This window comes from Simochromis diagramma, unplaced genomic scaffold (assembly GCF_900408965.1).
Source record: "Simochromis diagramma unplaced genomic scaffold, fSimDia1.1 OVJJ01000343.1, whole genome shotgun sequence".
Lineage (NCBI taxonomy): Eukaryota > Metazoa > Chordata > Actinopteri > Cichliformes > Cichlidae > Simochromis > Simochromis diagramma.
The window spans coordinates 4,723,134-4,745,367 of record NW_024386831.1 but is presented as its reverse complement, the minus strand read 5'-3'; the positions used below and the strand labels follow the sequence as shown (position 1 = coordinate 4,745,367).

General features: G+C 39.8%; 1 protein-coding gene and 1 long non-coding RNA gene across 2 annotated transcripts; one reads left to right on the top strand and one right to left on the bottom strand.

Moving 5' to 3' along the window:
- Window positions 1-529: 529 nt before the first annotated feature.
- LOC120730958 lies at window positions 530-21,895 on the bottom strand. The gene is made up of 3 exons (XR_005695249.1): window positions 21,402-21,895; window positions 3,716-3,722; window positions 530-540 (listed from the first exon to the last, which is right to left on the bottom strand). It is a non-coding gene; the product is annotated as an uncharacterized LOC120730958 (long non-coding RNA).
- On the top strand, window positions 8,516-17,366 carry lrrc3 (leucine rich repeat containing 3). The gene is made up of 2 exons (XM_040027599.1): window positions 8,516-9,615; window positions 10,895-17,366. The coding sequence occupies exon 2, from the start codon at window positions 11,252-11,254 to the stop codon at window positions 12,050-12,052; it is 801 nt and encodes a 266-aa protein (XP_039883533.1). The 5' UTR covers window positions 8,516-9,615; window positions 10,895-11,251; the 3' UTR covers window positions 12,053-17,366.
- Window positions 21,896-22,234: the final 339 nt, after the last annotated feature.

The window sequence follows — 22,234 nt, the reverse complement described above, 5'->3', positions numbered from 1 at the left end:
AGGTCTTAAAGGGTTAAGCCTGAGCTAGCTCTGGCTGCTTTTACCACCTCTTGCACTCTTTTTGAGTTTGGCACTCTCATGTCAAAGTTGACCTGGCTGGGAAGCTTGAGAAACTAACACATCGATGACACAGGGACAAAGACAAGAAAAGACAAAGACTAGAAAAACACAAACTAAAATAATAGATAGGAAATCCAAGGCTATGATACTAAGAAAGGATGGGACCTATACAGTATACAGTACTGTACATAAAGGGGGAGAAGTACAACAACAAGAGACTATGGCCATCTGTAAAACATGTTGGAGGCTCTGTCATGGTTTTGGGCTACATTTCAGCCAGTGGTGTTGGAGGCCTTGTCAGAATTGATGGAAATATGAGATCAGAAAAGTAGGTTCAGGATGTGATTCACTTTACAAAACCATCTGGGAAGCATCTGATTAGTTGTGGCTTCATTTTACAGCAATTTACGAAAAAGACACTGCCACTAGTGTAAAAGCACAGCTGCTTCTGGATTCAGTTATAGGTTAACCTGTCCATAACTGGGTCTCAATAGTATTAAGGCAGTGTGGGATCACCTTGACAGAGAAAGGAAGGGGGAAAATAGCCATCTTACAAAGAAGAGCTTTGAACGTCCTTCAAGAAGCCTGGAGAAATATTCCTGGAGAACTATTACTTAAAGAAATTACAAGAAAAACTTCAGGGAAAGAGTTCACTTTGTTGAAGAATAAAGGTGGTTATGCCAAATATTGACCTTCAAGTCCATTAGAATTGCACAAACCTTGCTTTTGCACCTATTTTCTTAGAATACGCAGAAATGAGGGGTAGCTGAAGACATTTGTGTAGACTGGAGATGTTGGGGAATTTGAACCAGATGATGTGAGAGTGGGAGTCAGCTGTCTCTAAAACAGAAGGCGAGTGTCATCGAAGGAAATACTGCTGATATGACAGGCGCCGTCAGCATTGTAAATATACACACACAGAGTCCTCTGGCCAAACAATCACCTTTTAAATAGTAATACAAAACCAAACTAACAGGGACAGAGGCTTTTCAGTCAGTGGTACCGAGGCTTTGGAATAATCTAGAACTCGTGCTATGTTTAGGTGATTCTGTGGACGTCGTTCAAAAGCAGGTGAAAACCTTTGTGTTTAAAAAGGCTTTCTATTGAGATTATATTATAACTTTTATAAGATAACCCAAGGATCTTAAATAGACCTTTCATTGTCAAAAACCCTCCTTTGTGGCTGAATTAAAAATAATTCTTCAAAGAATGCACCAATATACCTCCACAGCAATGTGAAAAACACAGTTATCACAAATGCTGATATTTAGAATATTGAATTTTGTTTTTCTATTTTTCTAAAATCTAAAACATTTAAGTGACAGATATGCAAAAGATCTGGCAAATTCCTTTTTTTTCAAAGCACTGTACTAGTTGGAGGCTAGTGAGTGGATTAAATGCCAGATTGCTCATTTTCTCAGTAAGGACATCACAGTCAATGTCTTACTGTTAAAGTTCAGAAACCAAAAACTATTCAAGAATTCAGTTTTGGTTAAAATACAGGCTGTCACAGGGAGAGAGTCGGATATATCCTGGACAGGTCTCTAATTCACTGCAGGGCTAGACTTGTATCTCTATAGTGAAATCCGGACACCTTGTACATACTTGTGCCCTGGGAATGTAAATGGGCTGGACAGTGACCAGGAGTGAAAAGGTTATACATACACAGCCACTGTGACAGCTCCTGCTCATGCTGGAGGTCAGTATGACTATTAAGAAAAATCGTTTTTAAATGTAACTTCAGTGAAATCTTCATAGGACAGAATCCATAGTCCTTATTCTGTGAAATACAATCTATTTTGGTGTTCTCCTGAAGTCAATATATGACTGCAACTGTTTGAGTTAATCAAAGTATGAGGGTATGATTCAAAATCAGCCTTTTTAATTAAATTAATATTTATTGACTGCAGTTTCAAAGGGAACCACTGCAGAAATGGAGCAGTGAATTTTCTAGTGAAAAGATTTTACTTTTGACTCAGACTATTAAAACTTAGGTGTGTAAAGGAAGAAATCTTTAATAGAATGATTATAAAGAGATCAAAATCAGTAAGGTTGGTCTTTATGACAGACGTATGTGAACACGTCTTTGATCTGTTGAATCAAATGTTATTTTAATCTGAGCAAATTGTGATTTCACATTCAGAAAGAGTCAGTTTAAACCCATTCCATGTTTGAGCCTTTCCTCCGTGAGATGTGTAAACTGAACCAAATAGCTTGTCTAAATAAAAGAAACACAATTAAGTAATGAAAGTGAGCGTGAGCCTATTATACTTAAAAGCCTTGCTCTCACACAGAGAGCGCTTTCTCCATACTCTCTATGAGATCTATGAGAGTGAACGATATGCTAGAGTGAACGAAGACACACAACTTTTACCATGAGCACAGATCCCCCCCTGCCCCCCTGTTCTGTCTACGAGGGGCACCCAATCAGAAGAAAGACAAGTCTCACACTCATGTTATCATTGAGAGTCTGCCACACCTCTAAACCTCAATTGTTCACTTTTGTTGCTCTTTTAACTTGAAGACTGTCTGTTCAGCAGGTTGGATGACTTCCATTGAAAGAGGTGATGACAACTTCCCAGTATGTGGGGGAGGACACGTTATAGGAATATACATGGTAGCAATAACATCTGAGAACAGCCCTTCATTGGACTTGAAAAAAGTTGCACCACGGACAAAACTATGAAAATAAGTCAACAAACGTCAATAAAATGCCATCCATCCATCCATTCATCCATTCGCTTCCGCTTATCCTTTTCAGGGTCGCGGGGGGCGCTGGAGCCTATCCCAGCTGTCATAGGGCGAGAGGCGGGGTACATCCTGGACAGGTCGCCAGTCTGTCGCAGGGCTAACACACAGGGACAGACAACCATTCACGCTCACATTCACTCCCGCATTCACACCTAGTGGCAATTTGGATTAACCAATTAACCCATCCCCACTAACTGCATGTCTTTGGACGGTGGAAGCTGGAGTACCTGGAGGGAACCCATGCAAACACGGGGAGAACATGCAAACTCTTATAAAATTATAAAATGCCATCTGATTTATTGAAGTGAGGTTGCACAGGGTAGCATGCATGCTATGATGATCACATGTGGTTATGTAATCCTTTAAGCTATATATCTTTTAAAAATGAGGTGGTAAAAAGGGTGGTGATAAATCATCCCGGTCATTTACTTCTTCCCTTCCATCTGTGCTATTACAAGTCATCATGTCACACACAAACAGCTGTAAATGTATTACAGCAGCTAATCAGACAGTCACACCCCACCTCTTCCTCTGTGGATGCTATTAGCTGCTAATGCTCTGCTCCCTTGGACACTTCAACGGCAAATAAATGTAATTGTGATGAATTGCTTCAAACTAAAGGTTTCACTCATCAGTATCTCGACCCTCCTCAAAAGAGATGAATTTACTTTGTCAAAAGAAATCCAGGGTGACACACTTGGGTAGGCAAGTAGGTGGCAGGAGGCTGAATTGACTGGAAGAAGGTGACGTGGGTAATTTGTTCATCCCGAAGGGCTGGAACATTCATTAAGGGAAAGCTGAACAGGAAGATGAGGGGAAAGGCCCGCTGGTGACAACTGAACCCATGGTTTACACCTGCAAGGTAAATGCTGCCGTACTAACACACACAGATACCAAAACAGACCTCAGCCCTTTATCGTTAGTGTCACAACCAACTGGTCATAGATCAGCAGGCCATCGCTCCTGGCAGAGTTGGATAAATGTGTTTTGTGTTTGGACCTGTTATTGGTTGTTCCAGGGGCAATTACAGGCAAGGACTAGTCAAATTTGTTCTAAGCAGGGTATAATTTAAATGGATGATGATCATTAGCAACACCAGGTTGACAATCATAGGGTAAATATGGATTTATCTCATCTTATTTACAGCATTCCTACCGACGAGCTTCACACACTTGAGCATTTAGGACAAAACATGTTTTGGCAGGAAAACAATCCTGACGTTAGGGGGATTTCTTCTGTTGCTTTAATAATGATGATATATCTATGCAGAGTGGGTGGTGGGGATGGTGGGGGTGTTCATCAAAATGAATAGCTGCCTCCTTGCATCCCCTCCAAACCCTCAGTTTCTCCATCCAAGCCTCTTAAATTGATTGAGGAAGGTTAGCACAAGTCGCTGACGTTGAAACCCCGCTCCTCTCTGCCAGCAAATGCGTGGTGTTTCTCCTGCTCCAGCTGTGCTCCGAATTCTTGACCTTGGCTTCTTTTTAATCTGCCTGCCACAGTCCCTCTATTTTCTGACTCAGTCAGTGTGTGTTTTGGCAGAATGAAACTACCAGTGATCCCTTTTATGACCTTTTATATACTCAGACAAAGCATAAAATCTGTGTGTGGAAGTGTCTGTGTGAGAACTGTCAAGCTCAGCAGATCTGCAGAGATAAAAATGCCCCCTCCAGCTGCTTGTGTTGTCTCCGAGCCATGTTTTTCTATTCACGTTAAGTATTGTTCTGCCTTTTTTCTTCTAATTTAGCATATTTAAAGCTGTTGGAGTGTTCCTTTGTTGGGACTAAATCAGTGATGTTCGTTAGCGGTTGTGTGTGGTGCATAAAGTAGGGGGCAGGTAACGATGATGCTCCGTGACAGTCAGTGGAAGTAAACTTTGAATGTAAGTGGAGCCACCATGCCTCCCAGCATGAGGACTCCAAATTTAGCTCTCCACCAGTGTGTGGGTGTTAAAGCAGTGCCTAGTTTTTAAGGGTTTTAGCCCCTTTAACCTCATGAACCTTTGGTTGTGATGCATCACTTGTTAAAATATAACGTGTGCTCAAAGTCCTGCTCTGCTGCCAGAGAGCTTCTACATTTTCCGTTTGTAAGGGAGCCAATTTAACATAGCTTGAACATCACATGAATCTGGAGAAACTTCATTATACAAGCAGGGAAATTCATTTTGCTCACTGCATGACAATCAGGACTTACCTCGGCTGTGTAGAGCAGATAGGTAAATTTAAAAAATGCACACCTCCTTATCTAAATGCTTGCATTCTCATTCTAACAACATGAGCACCACTACAAAATACAAAGAATGAGAAGAAGGAGATAGCATCTTCTATCAACTATCACCAGCTCAGTCAGCTGATACAGCCATAGCCTCAATCTGCACGATTGCTTGCTGGTTCATTTACATGATCCGTGTCTGATAATTGGGGAAAAGACAGAAATCTCAAATCTGGCTACAAGAGGAAATTTTTTTTTTTAATAGATCTCGTATCTTTACAGGGATCCATGAACCAAACATGCTTAGAAAAAAAAATATGCACATTTATGTATATTCAGTATTTGCATGTACCAGGTTGGTATATATTTAGGGAGTATTGCACATAACTATTCTTTGTCCTGTGTGTATCGTATTAATGGTGCCTGATTTTTTTTGTGGTTCTGTTTTTCTGTTACTTGCTCAGAGGTCAAGGATATTAATCAAATTGGTTATTAAAAGTTTAATTTTTCTAATTAAGAGATTTCTCACAGATGAATGAATTTACAGTGATTGCTAGGAACATTTGAAGGCCAGTACAAATGAACTATTGTAAAGGCAGGCAGATCCTTGTGATGATAAGCCCACAACTTTCAATCTATTATTATTTATTTATTTATTTATTTATTTATTTATTTGCTTTTCCTACCTCGTGGGGGAAAGCATCTGTTAAGAGGCGCTTTTTCTTTTGTGTTGCTCGTGCAATCTAAAGTTTGGCTACTTGGGGAGAGCTTCTGGAGGTTTCAAGGAAAAAGTGTTCAGGAGTCTTCTTTTACTTAAGTATGTACAAAAGTTAAAGGAAAGCTTTCTAAATTCTAAATTGGTTGTGTTGGCTGCAGAGCAGTTTATTTTATTTTTCTTCTTTCTGTAGCTAACACATCAACATTTGCATCATCAAAAAAAAAACCCCAAACCTTCCAACTGGCAAGACAAACACTGAAGTCAAAGTCTGGAGTTCCATAAAAGAGTCTTGTGGGTTGATTCCTGCGTGGGACCATTATTTTGAGACTTGAATTTTCTTTCATTTTAGACTCTTTGTTTTCAGTCAACAATCGGTGATGTTGAGACACTAAAACTATTTTTGATTTTTTAAAAAAATAAGATTTAGCAAAAGATCATATTTTGCGTAAAATAAACCATTGCATGGAAAATCAATGTGCTTAAAGCATGTCCTGCTTTTTCGTGGTTACTTGAGCAAAGATTTACTGATTAGAAATATATTTCACAGAAAAAAATAACCCTGCGAGAGGCAGGTCGTCTGTCGCTCTAACACATAGACACAGACAACCATTCACACTCACACCTATGGGCAGTTAACCTCTCCCCACTAACCGCACGTCTTTGGACTGTGGGAGGAAGCCGGAGTACCTGGAGAGAACCCACACAAACACGGGTCAACATGCAAACTCCACCACAGAATGACCCCGGCCTGATGGTGGAATTGAACTCTGAACCTTCTTTCTGTGCAACAGAGCTAAGCGCACACAAGAAAATACATTTCCTCCCCCAAGACACTGCAAATAAAGTTTAGGTGTAGAGGAATGCCATTTCAGGGGACAAGGCTGGATCTGCATGGACACTTGCTAGCTGTGAATTCTGTGGTAGATTATGTGCTCTATTCAGAGGTACTGCTTTCCACTAGGCAAGCCGGGCAACTGCTTGGGACGTCCGGCCAGTGGGGGTTCCCCAAGGTATCAAAATCAGCAGTGACACTGGAAGAAACCAAAACCCCACTAAAAGGCCACCGCCTGACGCCACCGTATGAATCTGTTTAAACAAACCGATGACACCAATGAAAAGCACTTGGTAAAAATGAAGAAGAGTTATCCTTATGGGAATGAAAAAAGAGAATGGGAAGGTGAAAAAAAGCAAAGCATTGTTAAGTGGAGCAGATAATGATGCTAAATAATTTTAAATATGGTGATGAATACTTTTTGGAGAAGCCCCCTGTGAAATTTTGCTTAGGACACCAGCACACTCTAGAACCGATACTACCTGTACTCACATCCAGGCTCAATTACACTGATTCTATGTTAACACTGATTTTATACCCAATGTCTGACTAATTCAGGGATTTTCCTTCTAACATGCAACTTTTCCAGTTAATTTCTCCAAAATCTCAGTACATATGCATAATGTCGTAATGATATCACTGTTTATCATCCATCCACTTATCAACTTATCCAGTTTAGAGTTTGTTGGGCCTGGAGCAAATTCACATTCACACATAGGGCCAATGTAGAACCACCAAGTAACCTAACAAGCTTGTTTTTGGACTGTGAGAGAAAGTTGGAGTACCCGGAGAGAACCCGCTGTCACTGCTGTCAGAGACACAATAAAAAAAGATCATTTTTTTAGCAAAAATAATCCACTAAAGCTTCACAAAGTGAAAAGAAAGAAAGCTCTCTACACATGCTGAGAGGAACTTCAGAAACTGTTGATAATTCTCTGTGAGCTTCTTACTGAGTTGACAGTTTTCACATTGCACATAATAACCTATTGCTAATACAGAAGTATGGATTAGTGCAGCTTCTACATGTTACTATTTAGTGTTGTTAATTGCCATGAATCTCTTGTAACTCACTGTGAGGTCTTAATGAGACAACCACAGAGGCAATTATCTTGTAAACTGAAAACTTAGAAATTCTCCAAGGAAATCCTGGACTTCTCCGTAGCATCCATATGGTCCCACGTGAGATTGGATTAGTTCAGTACATAAACTCCACATATAGCACAGTTCATTATACCAGCTGCCACAGCATGAGGTCTGAGACTGTGACGGGACTGGGCTCCATGAAAAACTTGCACTTCTTCGTAGCTCAAATGACACCTGGAACATTGGGACAGGCTGACCTACATTTGAATTACATGATGGGGAGTACAATTGGAATTGAAGCGCTTCGTTTGGCTGCCTCTCTGCACATATTTGCAGATTCTTCTCCTTCTTGCCAAGGTTATCTGGAAGATTTACATGGCACTTTGTTTTTTTATAACCTGCACTAAATTGTAACATTCGCACATTTCACGAGCAGCTGTCAAAGACAATTTAAAACTGCTGTGCTATGGAGAAAACACACACACACATATAACGCCCAAGCCTTCATTTTATGTCTGCACGTGTGTTCATCGATCTGTTAAGGTCACATGAGAGCTGATCTTATGACTGATATTGATGCTTGTTAGTTATACACATAAAATTACTAACAAATGCTGAATGTCACACATATGGAAAACAGCCATGATAAAACCGATAGCAAATGTTTAAATGTCTTGTATAAATTATGCTTTAATATAGTTAGGAAGTTGCCCCTTTATGCATTTTTCTCATGCAGCATAACTGTATGAAACAAATGTGAACCATAAGAAAAAAGAGAAACACATTCCACATACTGTAAAAGAGATGCACTGGTGGAAAATTCTTATTTCATTATTTATTTTCCATCTTTGTGTGGTCATAGAAACATTACTAAACGCATAGTTATGAGCTAATATAAGGCAAGTGTTCATATTTACTGTGTGCTGATGCAGAGATGCATGGTGCGTGAGTGAAACAGAAAGTGGGGTCGCATTAAATGCATGAAAAAAAGACAAAACCTGCACACTGTACTTTCTATGCAGTTTGTGAATGAGGAATAAGCCTCCGCCGCTTGAATAAAGCACTTACCAGCGGAGTGTGCAGACCTCAAAGCTGACATCTTGATCCACTGCTGTGCAGCCTAAAATCCCTTGGGGTGTTTGAAATAATCAATACAGCACCTCTCAGTGAGACATGAGCAATCGGCCTCGAGGTGGTGGCGGGGCGGGGGTTACGGGATCAATTTTATGTCTTTGACTAATTATGACTTTAAGAAAAAAAAATCACGGACTTCAACAAGACAAGCACGATTAAAGTGATTGTGATGGCTTAAGTTACCGCAGATAGTGCATCGCCAAAGAACGGTTACTATTGGTGCCATTTTCAGACGGACTGGTTCCTGTTTTTGTTGTGGCTAATTTGCTTAAAGGGGAGACGGGGGAGGCATAGCTGAGGGGAGGTGCAGGCGGGCAGGGAGACAAGGAGGAGGTGGGGGAGCTGGGGAGCGAGCGAGGAGAGCTGCCAACAGAACAGCAGTCCAATCCACGCGCAGCCGGGACTCCTTCTGGCGCCAGGCGCGCGCGGATCACTGAGATTCAGAGCGAGAGAGGGAGAGGCGCGTGACGAGTCGGAGCGGTGTGGCTCCTCGAGACCCTCGCTGGGACACCACCTCCTCCTTCTTCGCAGTGATAGTCAACAAGTGCGGCCGTCGCGTTGCGTTTAATTAGAAGAACCAACATCAGCCGCATCTGGATTCGGCTCGAGATTTGGGAAGTTCCACGCGCACCGCTGAGGAACTTTCTCGCGTTTCCAGCCCCTTCATATACGGACACACTGAAGTAGTACTTTTTAAAAATAATGGACTTTTTCTGTTTGTTTTCAAAGACCTTCTTTCTTTCTAAAGACCCGCACGCGAGTGTTTTGTTGGGTTGCCTTTCTGCCGAGGCTGGGTGGAAAAAAGTGGGTAAAAACCAATTTCCAGGTAAGTACCTTTATAAGTAGTAAACCTGCTATAAAAAAGAACTTATTAGCCTGTATGTCTTTGCTTTTCTGCTGCCCACAGAACCACATCACGATTAAAATCCGCAATATTACCAAACGCTCTCGTGCTGCCTTCCCATAAGCCTCATTAAATTTAAATCTCTCTTCCGTGTTTTCTTGCCGCTGTAGGCACCTAATAATATCCTCAGCTATTAAAGATACATAAATGTTAAATTCCTTTATTCTTGTGCCAGGCTGAAACGCCTTGTTATAAACCTAAATACTTTTACATAATTTTATTACATTCCTGCAAAAATACATTGAAAACCACAGCACAGTGTGTAAATCCTATGGTGTACTATTTTACTTACAAATGCAGGGGTGTCATAACACAGCTGCAGAATGCTTTAGGTGGACAAGACGCCTCATCTTGTCCACACCTCCTGCTGAGCGCAGGCTGATGAGGATATGAGGGGCCCTTTTTTTTTTGTCTTTTTTAGAAATGGTGTGTGTGGCCTTAAGCTATGAGGCGCCTGCCAAAGTGATGGGTGCACAAAAAATGACAAATGAGAAGAAGACACCGCAGCTCCATGGGGCGGATGACCTCGAACACAGCGAGGGGGGCTCATTGTGTGCTCAGTTCAGCCCACCAGAGGGTGCGCAGTCCTAAAGTGATGATCCTCCTGCAGGACAGATGGGAGCAATTTTAGAGCGCACAGCTATATCTACCGTGAGGCTGTGAATGAGTGGCAGCAGTCCTTGAGATGCAAGAGTTCTGCAGAAAAAATGCTTTTCCTGGGTTTTTTTTTTGGTAATATTGTTTGCTTTTCTTTGCTTAGATATTAAATGTAATGTAATTAAGATCGATCTGCACGGTGCTCTCAGAGCAGCGAGTGATTTCATGTAAGGAGATAATATAAGTGATAATGCCAGAGAAAGAAAAAATTGCACTCTTATAAATTGAATGAGAAAATACAGGCGATGACCCACGAGTGTACCTGCTGTTTTATGAGATTTGCTGAAGTGAAATGGAATTTTTTTCTGCTAATAATTGCATTACTCCTTTAGCAAACATTGTGGGCATATCATTTTCTCCGCTCATTTTGGCAAGACAAAGGCAGCTGGCTGTGCACTCAGAAAAGAACTTATTTAGCAGGAATTACTGGCTCTGTTAGTTCTTTGTGTATAAACTCTGTGCACACTTAACGGCTCCTTTTACATAGTAGTAATTCTTTTTTATTATTATGAAGAATAACTTGTTATTTCTTTGCTTTTTTCAGTGCACAACATGGTGAGAGGATTCCAGCGTTGCTTGGTTGGCTCCTAGCTCTCTGAAGCTTTTAACATCCTCACAATAAAACCTGAAAATACAGGTCTCTGCTGGAATATGTTCAGCAAACAGCTCAATTTTTGGATGAGCACCTTCGAAATATATTTCAAAAGGTTATATAAAACTCTTTCAAATCAATTTTAAAGGATTATCTGGAGATAAGCCCAGATGCTTCTGTGAATAAACTGATCATTTTGGTATTTTTTAAGCGCTAATGAAGCTGTGATTATCCTCATTAAATGCTGAGAAACAGGTGACACTATGTTTGCTTTTGCCTGACAGAACTTGCAGGAGGTCACTGCTGAATATGCAGGACTTAGCAGGGCCTGATATGCACAGGAAATCCCTGATCTTCAGCGGCTTTGCCCTCTTATGGGGCTTGCTGTTTGGAATATTTTTCACAAGTGTACCAGTGGTAGCTTGTCCCACAAGCTGTCACTGCGTGGAGAAGAATGGCTTAACCGTGGTCCAGTGTATGTCTCATAACCTGGAGAAGATCCCTGCGGATCTTCCAAGAGATACTGTTATCCTGCTTTTGGCGTCCAACCACATCACCCACATCCCCCATCATGCCTTCAAGGAACTACACTACCTTCAGGAGCTGGATCTGTCTAACAATGAAATAAAGACCGTGGACGCTGGAGCATTTCAGGGTGTTTTTGACAGCCTCCTTGTACTGGATTTATCAAACAATCGCATCAAAAGTGTCCCTAAAGAGGCATTTGCCCGCCTACGAGCAAAAATCAGCCTCTCGAATAACCCGTGGCACTGTGAGTGCACGCTGCAGGAGGTGCTGAGGGAGCTGCAGCTGGACCCGGAGACGGTGAACGAGGTGATGTGCCACACGGCCGTGAAGGAGGAATATGCCGGCAAACCACTAATCCAGGTGCTGGACTCAGGGATCAACTTCTGCAACTTTCACCACAAGACAACTGATGTAGCCATGTTTGTGACCATGTTCGGGTGGTTCACGATGGTGATCGCGTACGTCATCTATTACGTGAGGCACAATCAGGAGGATGCCAGGAGGCACCTGGAGTACCTCAAGTCACTGCCAAGCAGCTCACAGATCAGCAAGGACTTTGACACCATCAGCACGGTTCTCTAACAGGCCTGGTGACTCAGGAGGTGTAGTGTGTGTGTGTGTGTGTGTGTGTGTGTGTGTGTGTGTGTGTGTGTGTGTGTGTGTGTGAGTAAATGTTTGGTTATGTTCAGAATGACTAAAAAGCTGTTGCAACACATCATCATTTATGTTTTCAAGCACATCATAATCATTGGGTGTCTATAATAGAAAATACTGAGCTGCCCATAAATGATGTATTTTACATTATTCCCAAACATTTGCTTTGGTTTTATGTAATATACGTAAATTGTTAAAGCCCCCAACCAAACAAGGCAGCAATGAGAGCACAAAGTGAGCAAAATGCTGCTGAAAGTCACAAATACACAAGGAGTAATAGATCCAGAGTGGAGAGATGAATGATCCTTCCCTGGTGTCGATCCTCCATGTGATTGAATTTGGACTGAGACGAATGAAGAGGACTACAGTGTCTCCCAGTTACTTTGTATCGACTGATTTATGTTCTTTGTGTCACTCTGTCAAGGTGAAGGCTATTTTGTGAGACTCCTGCTAATATATGAACACGATCGAGATGTTAAAATTCAGTTTGTATTGCACACGCATAATGGTGTTCTGACAAACCATACTAATTTGGCAAAACGTCCATAAGTAGTTTATGCACATTTCTACTCTCACAGAGTAATTCCAGCACAAATTTAAGTAGGTATGACAGTTTGCCACTTAACTTTGCCCATCAGAGTATGCTTGTAGCTCATATTCATAAAGCCAGGAGGGTTAGCCACTTCATTTTACCCGTTAAAGTATGCTTGTAGGTCACATTCACAAAGGTAGCATGGTTTGGCACTTAATTTTACCCGTCAGAGTTTGTTATCTAGCGCATATTCACAAAGGTAGGATGGTTCGCCACTTAATTTTAGCTGTTAAAGTATGCTTGTAGGTCACATTCACAAAGGTAGCATGGTTTGGCACTTAATTTCGTGTTGTGCGCATGCACAGAAACAACAGGTAGGATGGTTTGTCAGGTAGGATGGATTCCCAGAACACCGGCCCTGCCTTCAAAAAACCTTTACACATCAAACTGTTGGCCCAGGAAATCTTTTTTTTTTTACTTCATGAAGCATCATGTCATGTTAAAGACTAGGAAAGCCTGCCATGCACTTACAGCTCTGATATGTTTTTTCTGTAGAAGACTTAATCCTTTCTGGTCTAGGTTTAATGTCAAAGAAGGTGAAAGGCTCTGATCCAAGTTCTTTATTATGTAAGGAAGTGAAATAAAAACAAAATTAGCACACTACAGAGCATCATACATCTCAAAATATGAACCTAGTTTCTCCGATCCCAATGACTTTTGGATTTTCACAGGTTGATAACACGTACCTTTTTATATTATAGGCAACATACAGAAAATGCAAAAAGATCTTTACGCACACTCTATGTTGCATCTGTTTGTATTTTAGCTGCCTGGTCTCAGCAGTCCATGATGCGACATAATGCGATTTATTTTGCAGTGTACATGGATACAAATTTTCAGTGGATCTTAATTGGAAGTATGTTTCATTTGTGCACCTCTTAAATTTCCCAGACTATGCTGTAATCAGACTGATCACTAAAGCAACACATAGAAAATTTCTTATTGATAAGCTAATCTCTATTGTATGACTTTCAGTCAGTTATACCTATTGCTATAACACTCCAGATGTCAAACCCATGGTTTCAAAATTGTAGTCCACCGATGTCACAGCAGCCACGTCCATCTTCTATTTACGACCCATGATTTTATCCCAAACGTTGATCTTTTTCAGCCAGTGAATTAAATTCAAAAATAAGAACAAATATACCCAGAACTCTAGTTCTTCACCCATTCAAAATGGACATAATTCAGTTCCTGTTCATTTACATAGTCTTCATAATTTACCTGCGGATTCATTTTACAAACTGCTGCCAGCCTTTTTTGCACATTTACACACAAAATAATTAAAGATTTGTGTACATTAATGTGGATTAATAAATTCAGTTCTTTCATTAACTGACATGAACTGTAATGCTGATGTAAAATGACCTTTCCTAACTTAGTGTTTTGCTCCAAAGGGTTTTATAAGAACAGTAAAGTGGAACTGAATCCTTAATCTGGAATTATTCTCATCTGAAAATACTATGTCATTGTCTTCAGGAAACTATGCAGATAAAGGTGTAACTTACAGAGACCCATTTAATATCTTCAGTTTGTGATTCTTTACAAGAATGTGTCCTTTTGTGCAATCAAGATCAGTGATGGATCACGGGGCAGATATTTGGTCAAATATTCTGATAGCAATGCTTTGCTGCCTTGTCCCTTAAGAATCTTGCCATGGGAACTTCTGTCACTTAAACGCATCTAAAACTAAATAACTGATGATTGGGTTTAGACACAGCGGCTACAGCTAATGAGTACAACATGTCCAGTTGTGTGAATGATAAGGTGATGCCTTATTTCCATTATTAAATTAAGTCTGAAGGATAAGTTTATCATGGATCGGGGACATCAGAGAATTCACTGAAAACTAAATTCCTTTTCTGTCAGTTTGTCATCCTCTTGTGTTGCTTTTATCAATCTTTTATTGAGAGTCTCATGAGTTTTGCTTTTATCTGCTGGCTTCACAGCCTCACGGTAAAGAGGCAGAAACAGCCTGAACAGCATCACCAGAGTATATTCTGTCTGCAGCCAACAAATCCCCCAAACTGCAAAACATTAGGCATGTTCTGAACATGCGATTAGAGCCGTTTTACCTGTTTGTAAAAAGACTTACTGTTTATTCGCACTTTGCAACTCAGAAATTAAATGGTCTGTAGATTATTATTTTTATTTCTTTAGTCCTTACTGGTGATTTAAAAATACTGTCTTCATTCATTTATTTTGCCTATTCATGGTGTTTATTTTTGGTTTTTGCAGAGTTTATTCCACATTTGATTTAATCTGTTTATTACTGTACCAGAAACATCTCCAAACAAATTGCTTCTATTGGGATTAATAAAACTGTTTATACCATATTGTGTTGTACAATACTGGTGGCCCAATGTGCGCAAATCTCAACAATGTGTCTCCTGGATCTGTGTCAGGCAGGTTGATTTGGTCCTGTCAGGTTTGAAATGGAGAACAATGCAAGTAGCGTTACCCTGCAGCCATATCTCCAGACTCTCTGTCCAGATTATAAAAACCCAATTACTGAGCTAAAACACCCACAGTCTAGTCAGAAATCTCCAGATGTTTGTCACTGTGAGGGAGCCTTTCTGCATTCCTGCATTACACAACCTTCCAATTCAAGGTTACACTATTTTGTGATAACCTGACACAGTAGCAGTGGCCTGTATAGAAGGCAGGAATTCACAGCTACAAGGTGTTAAGAATATTTCATGGGGGTTTGACAACACACTCTGACACAAATGTGGTAATGATGCTGAAAATGGCTTTTGCTTGCTAAAAAATATGCATCACTTCCAGTTCAATATTCAAATGTTACACAGGCGTGCTATAATATATGTGCGCAACATACAGAAACTAAGTTGAGCTAAGTATTTAATGACGTCTTAGGTCAGGCAATTAATCAGTGCAGGTAAAAGAAAAAAGCCATCACAAAGTAACTTTAATATACAAATAAATGAATACAGCTTTGAATCGCAATTTTACTGTCTAACTTCAAGGTTTGTATGAATATGTGTGTTGAGTGTTGCAGTTTGTTACTGTCAAGCATCACATATTATCAGTTACCTTACGCCTCAGTCATACAGGCCTTGAAACTGGGTGGTGACCCCCTGGCAACCACTGGCTACTAGGAAAAAATCAATCTGGTGAGATGTTGCTGACAGTTACTAGGTTAGAATGATTGTAAAGAGGAATGCAGTACTGCATCAAAAACCTGTAATCGCAGGAGATGGCCATCATCACACACAGTTGCCATGGGAGACGTTAACATGCCTCCAAACACTTGCCAACTACTCGCTGAGCGTTAGTGAAAATGTGAAAAGTCTGTTGCAACCCAGTGATGGAGACTGTCCTCGGAGTAAATCATGCACCCAGGAGACATGCTGACAAAAAGTATTTCACACAAAGCAACATAGCGATTAGAGATCATAGAAAGTCTTTTCAAAATGCTATGTCTGAAAAGAAGTGCTGGAAATGTGAAGCCGGTGGTGCCGAGATTAAGGATGCTGCTGTTCGAGATATGATTTGAGAGTAAATACAGTATAGTATTACCTAGGTAACCGGTGCCTCCAATTCTTCCAGTGTTGATGCAGCTTAAAACAACACTTTTAGGCTGAAGGCAAACGTTTTCTGTTTTGTGTTAAACTTCTTTGAGTTTAACTCTAGCCTGGTGAGTAGTTGGAGAGTGTTTGCAGACAAGTTGGTCCCTTTCACGCAAACTACGGACAACTTCTGCAATCTGAGTGACCAAAGCAATCACAACGAGGTGATTGGAGGAAGTTTTTGGTGCAGCACCCTCTTAGGAAACTGTTTCACCTAGTGAAAGCCAGCGAACTCCAGCAACCACTTGCCAACCAGTTGGGGAACACTCTACCACTAGTTGCCAGAGGATTGGTAACCAGTCTTGAAGCCAGTGTGGCTAAAGGTTTAATTAGCATGCCTTAGGCTTATGACCTTTTTTGATTGTAGCATACCTGTGTTTGGACACAAACTCAACAGAATTTTTTTTTCTGGTGGTTTACTTTGTTGGTCAGGAGTTGATTGTGTCCAAGTACCTACTCTCTGGGATTTCTACACCATAGCACTGTGCGTTAAGCCCTCTCGCTATCCATCCTCACCACTGCAGAAACAAAAACATCTTCTGTACTTTCCTCATGTAGTGACTCCCCACTCATGCTGTAGTTCAAACAGGTTAAAATAAACACAAAAACACAAGTACTCAACCTACTCCAGGTGAAGATTTGTGTTTAATTTTGCATATTGTCATTCAGTTTTTAAACTATTGTAAGTATCTTTGTTACAAACGTGTCTGTATGTGTAGTTTCGACCTGTCATATAACAATGTTTGTGCTGGCCAATGTGTATAAAACTTTTCTGAACAATTTTCTGAAGGAATGCACATGCCATCTGTGTTGTTATTTTGTAAAATACGTCTCTAGTTAAATCAAAGTGTCGAGGTATCCTTAGGAAATTGTACCTGTCAGTTTTCTTTTCTTCGTCAGTAGAAGAATAAGTCTATGAGCTGTGTATTTCTGTGATGGAAATGAAAGGGCTCCGATAATCATAGAGATTTGTTTCAGTAATTACTGTGTGTTTGTTTTGTTTCTCTAAATTAATGGACACCTTACCAGCATTTCAAAAATAAACATTTCTTTTCAAACATGCTTCAGTGGCCGATTTTTGCTGCTCCCCCAGCAGTGGTGATTTATAAGCTCTGTAGGTAGTTTCTCCCTACACCCTCAGCCTCTTGGCTAGTTCAGGAAGCTTGCAGCTTGCATACATCACAGCATGTCTCGCTACCATCTTGTAAACCTTTGCTGCTATCCTTCTGTCACAAATCCTCATCATCCTAGTGCCGATCCCAAACCTGGATAAATGGGGAAGGTTGCTTCAGGAATCATCCGTAAGTAAGTGTCATATTAGAACACGCACGTTTAATTGAGTATTTTAATTTAAGCTATAGTCTTTTCCTAAACATAATCTGTTTGGTTTTCTTTATATATTAACATATAAATATATATAAATGTTTATTTATATAGAGCCAGTTCACAGCATAACTTACCTCAAGGTGAAGACTACAATATTATTGGAAAAAACTCAACAACCCAATGAGGAAGCACTTGGCAATGGTGGAAGGATGAACTACCTTTTAACAGGAAGCCTGATCCAGCAGAATAAACTTCAGGAGGTGCAGCCACCTGCCTTGACCAGCTTGGGGGTGAAGGGAAAGAAAAGAGAATGAAAGGGAGACAATTTATTGACATGCAGTAGTGTTAGATAAATATGTTGAGTGAACTGAAGGGAGTGGAGAAGAGCAGCAAAACTAAGGAATGGTCACTTGGTGCAGCCCTGACTGTAAGCTTCACAAAAAGGAAAGCTTTAAAACTAATCCTAAAAGAGGTTGTCTGTCTCTGAAATCAACACTGGGAGCTGCTTCCTCAGGAGAGGAGTGTGATCACTGAAGCCTCAGCCTCAGCCTCCCATTCTACTTTTAGATTATAGATTTGGGAGCCTCTCCTAAATCCTATATGGAGACTTTCACTTCTTAAAAACAGACTACTCTTGACAGTTTCACGTCAGGACCCAGGATTGCACTTGCTGATGTGTGGAGGCATCAGTGCCAAAGGAAATCTTGTGTGCAACACCAGTTGTTTGGGAAAAATTAGTGGTATTTGATTTCATGGACTCAATGTGACTGCACCTGTCAACCTATCAATACCCACACTAGTGTTTCATAAGCTTTTTGTTTTGGGTGTGGTGCATGGTTGTCGTGCCAAGGTGGGTTATTAAAAGTTTGCTCTTGATGTTCTGGCAGCTTTCTCTGTAGTTTAGACAGCTCTGTAAATATAGTTGTACCCTTTTTCCTCAATGAGTTCCATATATAAACGAGCTGTATAAAAAAAATGACATTTTTGTCAAGTATCTTTAATTTTAGTCCTTGCTTATGTAAGGACTCACAAGAATTATTCTTGTTTGGACAAAGAGAAGCACACAAATGGAACAGAAAACAGAAAAATATGGAATTTAATTTGCTTTAGTGAGTCATCAGCTGTCAAGGATTTTGACTTACAAGTTTGTTTTGCAAGGATTGTGGTTTGGAGCACAGTGTAGTGATTGTTCAATGCAAAAAGAAAAAAAGAAAAACAACTGATTGTTAATCTTCTCCACAGCTGCTTCTCAAGGAGTGGCCTCTTGTGCTGTGAGTAGAGCAAGCTTTTGACTTGTCCCGCTGGCAGTTTGAGAGTGGAGATCGATAAAAGACACATTACAGAGAGAGACACGTCCCTGCAGTACCACTGTTAAAGGCCAGTCTCTAAAGCTCTGCGACATACTTTACTGTAGCATTTATTTTAATTAGTGCTTCCTGAACCTTCAGCGAGTGACTTTTTTTAAACTGTTGTGCTTTTTTTGGATGAGCACGGCAGCGATCTTTATGTCAAAACTTAATTTGTTAATTAGATGTCCGTGCGGAAGTTACGGAGCCAAAAGTGACCAGTGCAATCTTCCAGTGTTATTTAAACTAACCACAAGACTCCTGGGCCAATGTGCTTTGGACAGACGAGACCATGTTTGGCCGTAATGCAGAGCACGGCATTTGGTGAAAACCCAGTGCAACATATGAGTCTTCTCTCCCCACTATATATTAGTATTTTAGAGCCAAATGCAGAGGTAGGAATAAACAAAGTACAAATACTTTGTTACTATACTTAGATACAATTTTCAAGTATCAGTACTTGATATCGCTACTGTTTCATGACTGACTTATTACTTTAGGTTTAATGAATATGATGCGCATATTTAGTTACTCTGCCTTTGAAGAGGCAAAGAAATTTAAGTCTCATATTGCATTGTATAAACCATGGACGTAGCTTCTTGGTCGGAAAAAATTAAGCCAGCGCATAAGTGTCTAAAAACCTGCATTTTATCTGAAGGCCACTAGATGGCGATAGGTGTTGCAAAAAGATATCTTGTCCTACAGAAATCTATGGAAACCTAGCTTTCTTAGATGACCTTTGTCAACATTTCCTTGCTGAATTCATACTGGGTCATACTGAACATAAAATAAGGGTATTTTGTATACTATCTTTCAAACAGAGAATTATCTGTGTGATGAAGCCTTATGTTTGCTGACCAACGAGCTAGCAATCATCAGTTGTTAGCCAGTGACTGTGAGGTTTCACAGACAGATCTTAACTTCCTTACGTTTTTTTTGCGACTAAGGTGGCAAAAGTGGAAAAGCTAATCGCAAGGCTTGTGAACAGGACTTTAGAAACCAAAGTGTGATGTCATGGTATAAGGTTGGGCGATATGTAAAATTTTTCCAACCGACATTCGTCAGTCCAATAACTGACAATAGGCAATATATTTGTGCAGGTGACTTTTTGATGGGCGGAACAATGTAGTCATGCACTGGACTGATTTGCGTGTTTAGAATTTATATGTTTTGTGTGGAGGGAATATTTTACTTTCTTTTCTTGTTTGTTTCAGTATTAATATACCTACATTTTGGATTATTCATTTATTTATTCATTTGAGATGGGCCAAATTGCACAAAAAACTTAACTTTAGGTCAGAGATTTTTTTTTTAATGTTCGCTGGAAGAGACATTTTGTTTTTAACTTACTTTTCGAGTGTGTAAATAAACACTGGAACGGCCTGTAAACATGGTTATAGTGGAAAAAAGAAGCCAGTTGTGTGTGTAAAAAAATATTTGTATGTGTAAAAAGAATTTGTGTGTACGTAAAAAAAAGATTTGTGTGTGGACTTAGCCAAAAAATACGTGTGAAACTCTGCACCCAAGTTTCAAGTTACAAGTACGAATTTTGACTTCCTTTCATCTGATTGGTCAATGTCATGTCAATCACAAATTTAACTATCCAATCAGAGAATAGATGGGTTTGACTGTCGGAGGGGACACACACACAAATTATTTTTACACACACAAATTCTTTTTACACTTACAAATCCTGATTTACAAGTACAAAATTTTTATGACCACAATTTGAGCCCATACATTTGTTCGCAGCTGGAAGAGGGCGCTGAAAAACAGCCCTATTGTTTTTTCTGTTGACTGCTTCTCTTAGTTTCAACCAACATTATTAGCAAACTTACTAATCGGAAAATAAATAAATTGTTCTTGTTAAAACTCAGCCTATTGTCGATAGTCGATATATTCATCCAGCTGCCCAACCTTATCATGGTACCTACGTCCATCTTTTATACTGTCTGGGGTTAAAGTGGGCCAGAATGGTCTGGAATTGACTTAAAGGAGCAGATGTCCATCAACTGGAATTTCAGTACTTCAGAATGTAGCTAGAGCTACTGAAGAGGAGTGAGGGCAAACAAAGTCTTTTAGCAGGTAATTTTAAATGCAATATCTCAAATACCAAACAAATATCAAACACACAAACTATTCCAGTGCAGTGTATCTGACACTGTGTCTGCTAAGTGAAGGTACAGTCGTAGGGAGAGAAAATAAAGGTTAATGTGCGATTTCACTCTCAGAGATGGACGAAGGTGCAAAAAAAAAAAAAAAAAAAAAAAAAAAAGCGGTGGGAATGGCGGAGTGGCTAATAATATTATTTTTGCCATTATATTAATACAACATGAGGTCAGTTGGCAGAAAACATCCTTCATCCACCAATGTTAGAATAGAATAGCCTCCTATTATCATTGTACATGTATAATTTGTATAACTGGTATTCAATACCTACTGCTCAATCCACTTTGTATTGTCTCTGTCCCGTCTTTGTTTATTGTACATAGATATAGTTAGTAATAGTACCTTTTATCTCTTAAGTTTACCCAAATTTAGCTAGTTACTATTTATTTGTAATTTCTAGTTTTATATCTCTTGGAGATATATTTTTTATGTTCTTTAAATGCACCATGGGGGGCTTGGGGTGAAACGGCATTTTGGCATGCTGTACACTGTGTATATTGTTGTATTGACAATAAAGACCTTGAATCTTGAATCTAATGAAATTATAAAACCTGTACTTCAGGTTTTAGCATGTATTTTTTAAGACAAGTAACTGTAGTTCTGCTTTAGTGACAAATACTTTTGTCACCTCTTGTTCAATGCAAGGCCGTCTGGAAGTCTAGAAATAATAATGTCTAGAAAAGAAAAAAATCAAGGCATTGCAATGGCCCAGTCAAAGTCCAGACCTCAATCTGACCGAAATGATGTAGTGGGACTTTAACAGAGTAGTGCAAATTCACACAAACCTTAATAAAATTAGGTAATGTTGTAAAGAAGCATGGGCCAAAATCCCTTCATATTGATGTGAGAGACTGAAATAGTCACACAGAAAACAAATGGTTGATTCAAGTCATTGCTGCTGAAGGTGTTTCTACAAGCTACTGAAACATAAGCTGTACTTAGTTTTTCACACACTGCTTCTGTGTTTTGGCTTAGCTTGTGTTAAATGATTACGTGGTGTAATATGTCAAATGTTGTTGTTGTTAGCCTAATGTTGTGTTTAAATATCTTGCTATGTAAAACTTCAGAATTGAAAGACGTAAACTTT

Excerpts from the sequence above, each read along its gene's own strand:
- lrrc3 (XM_040027599.1), top strand. The coding sequence starts at position 11,252 with ATGCAGGACTTAGCAGGGCCTGATATGCACAGGAAATCCCTGATCTTC.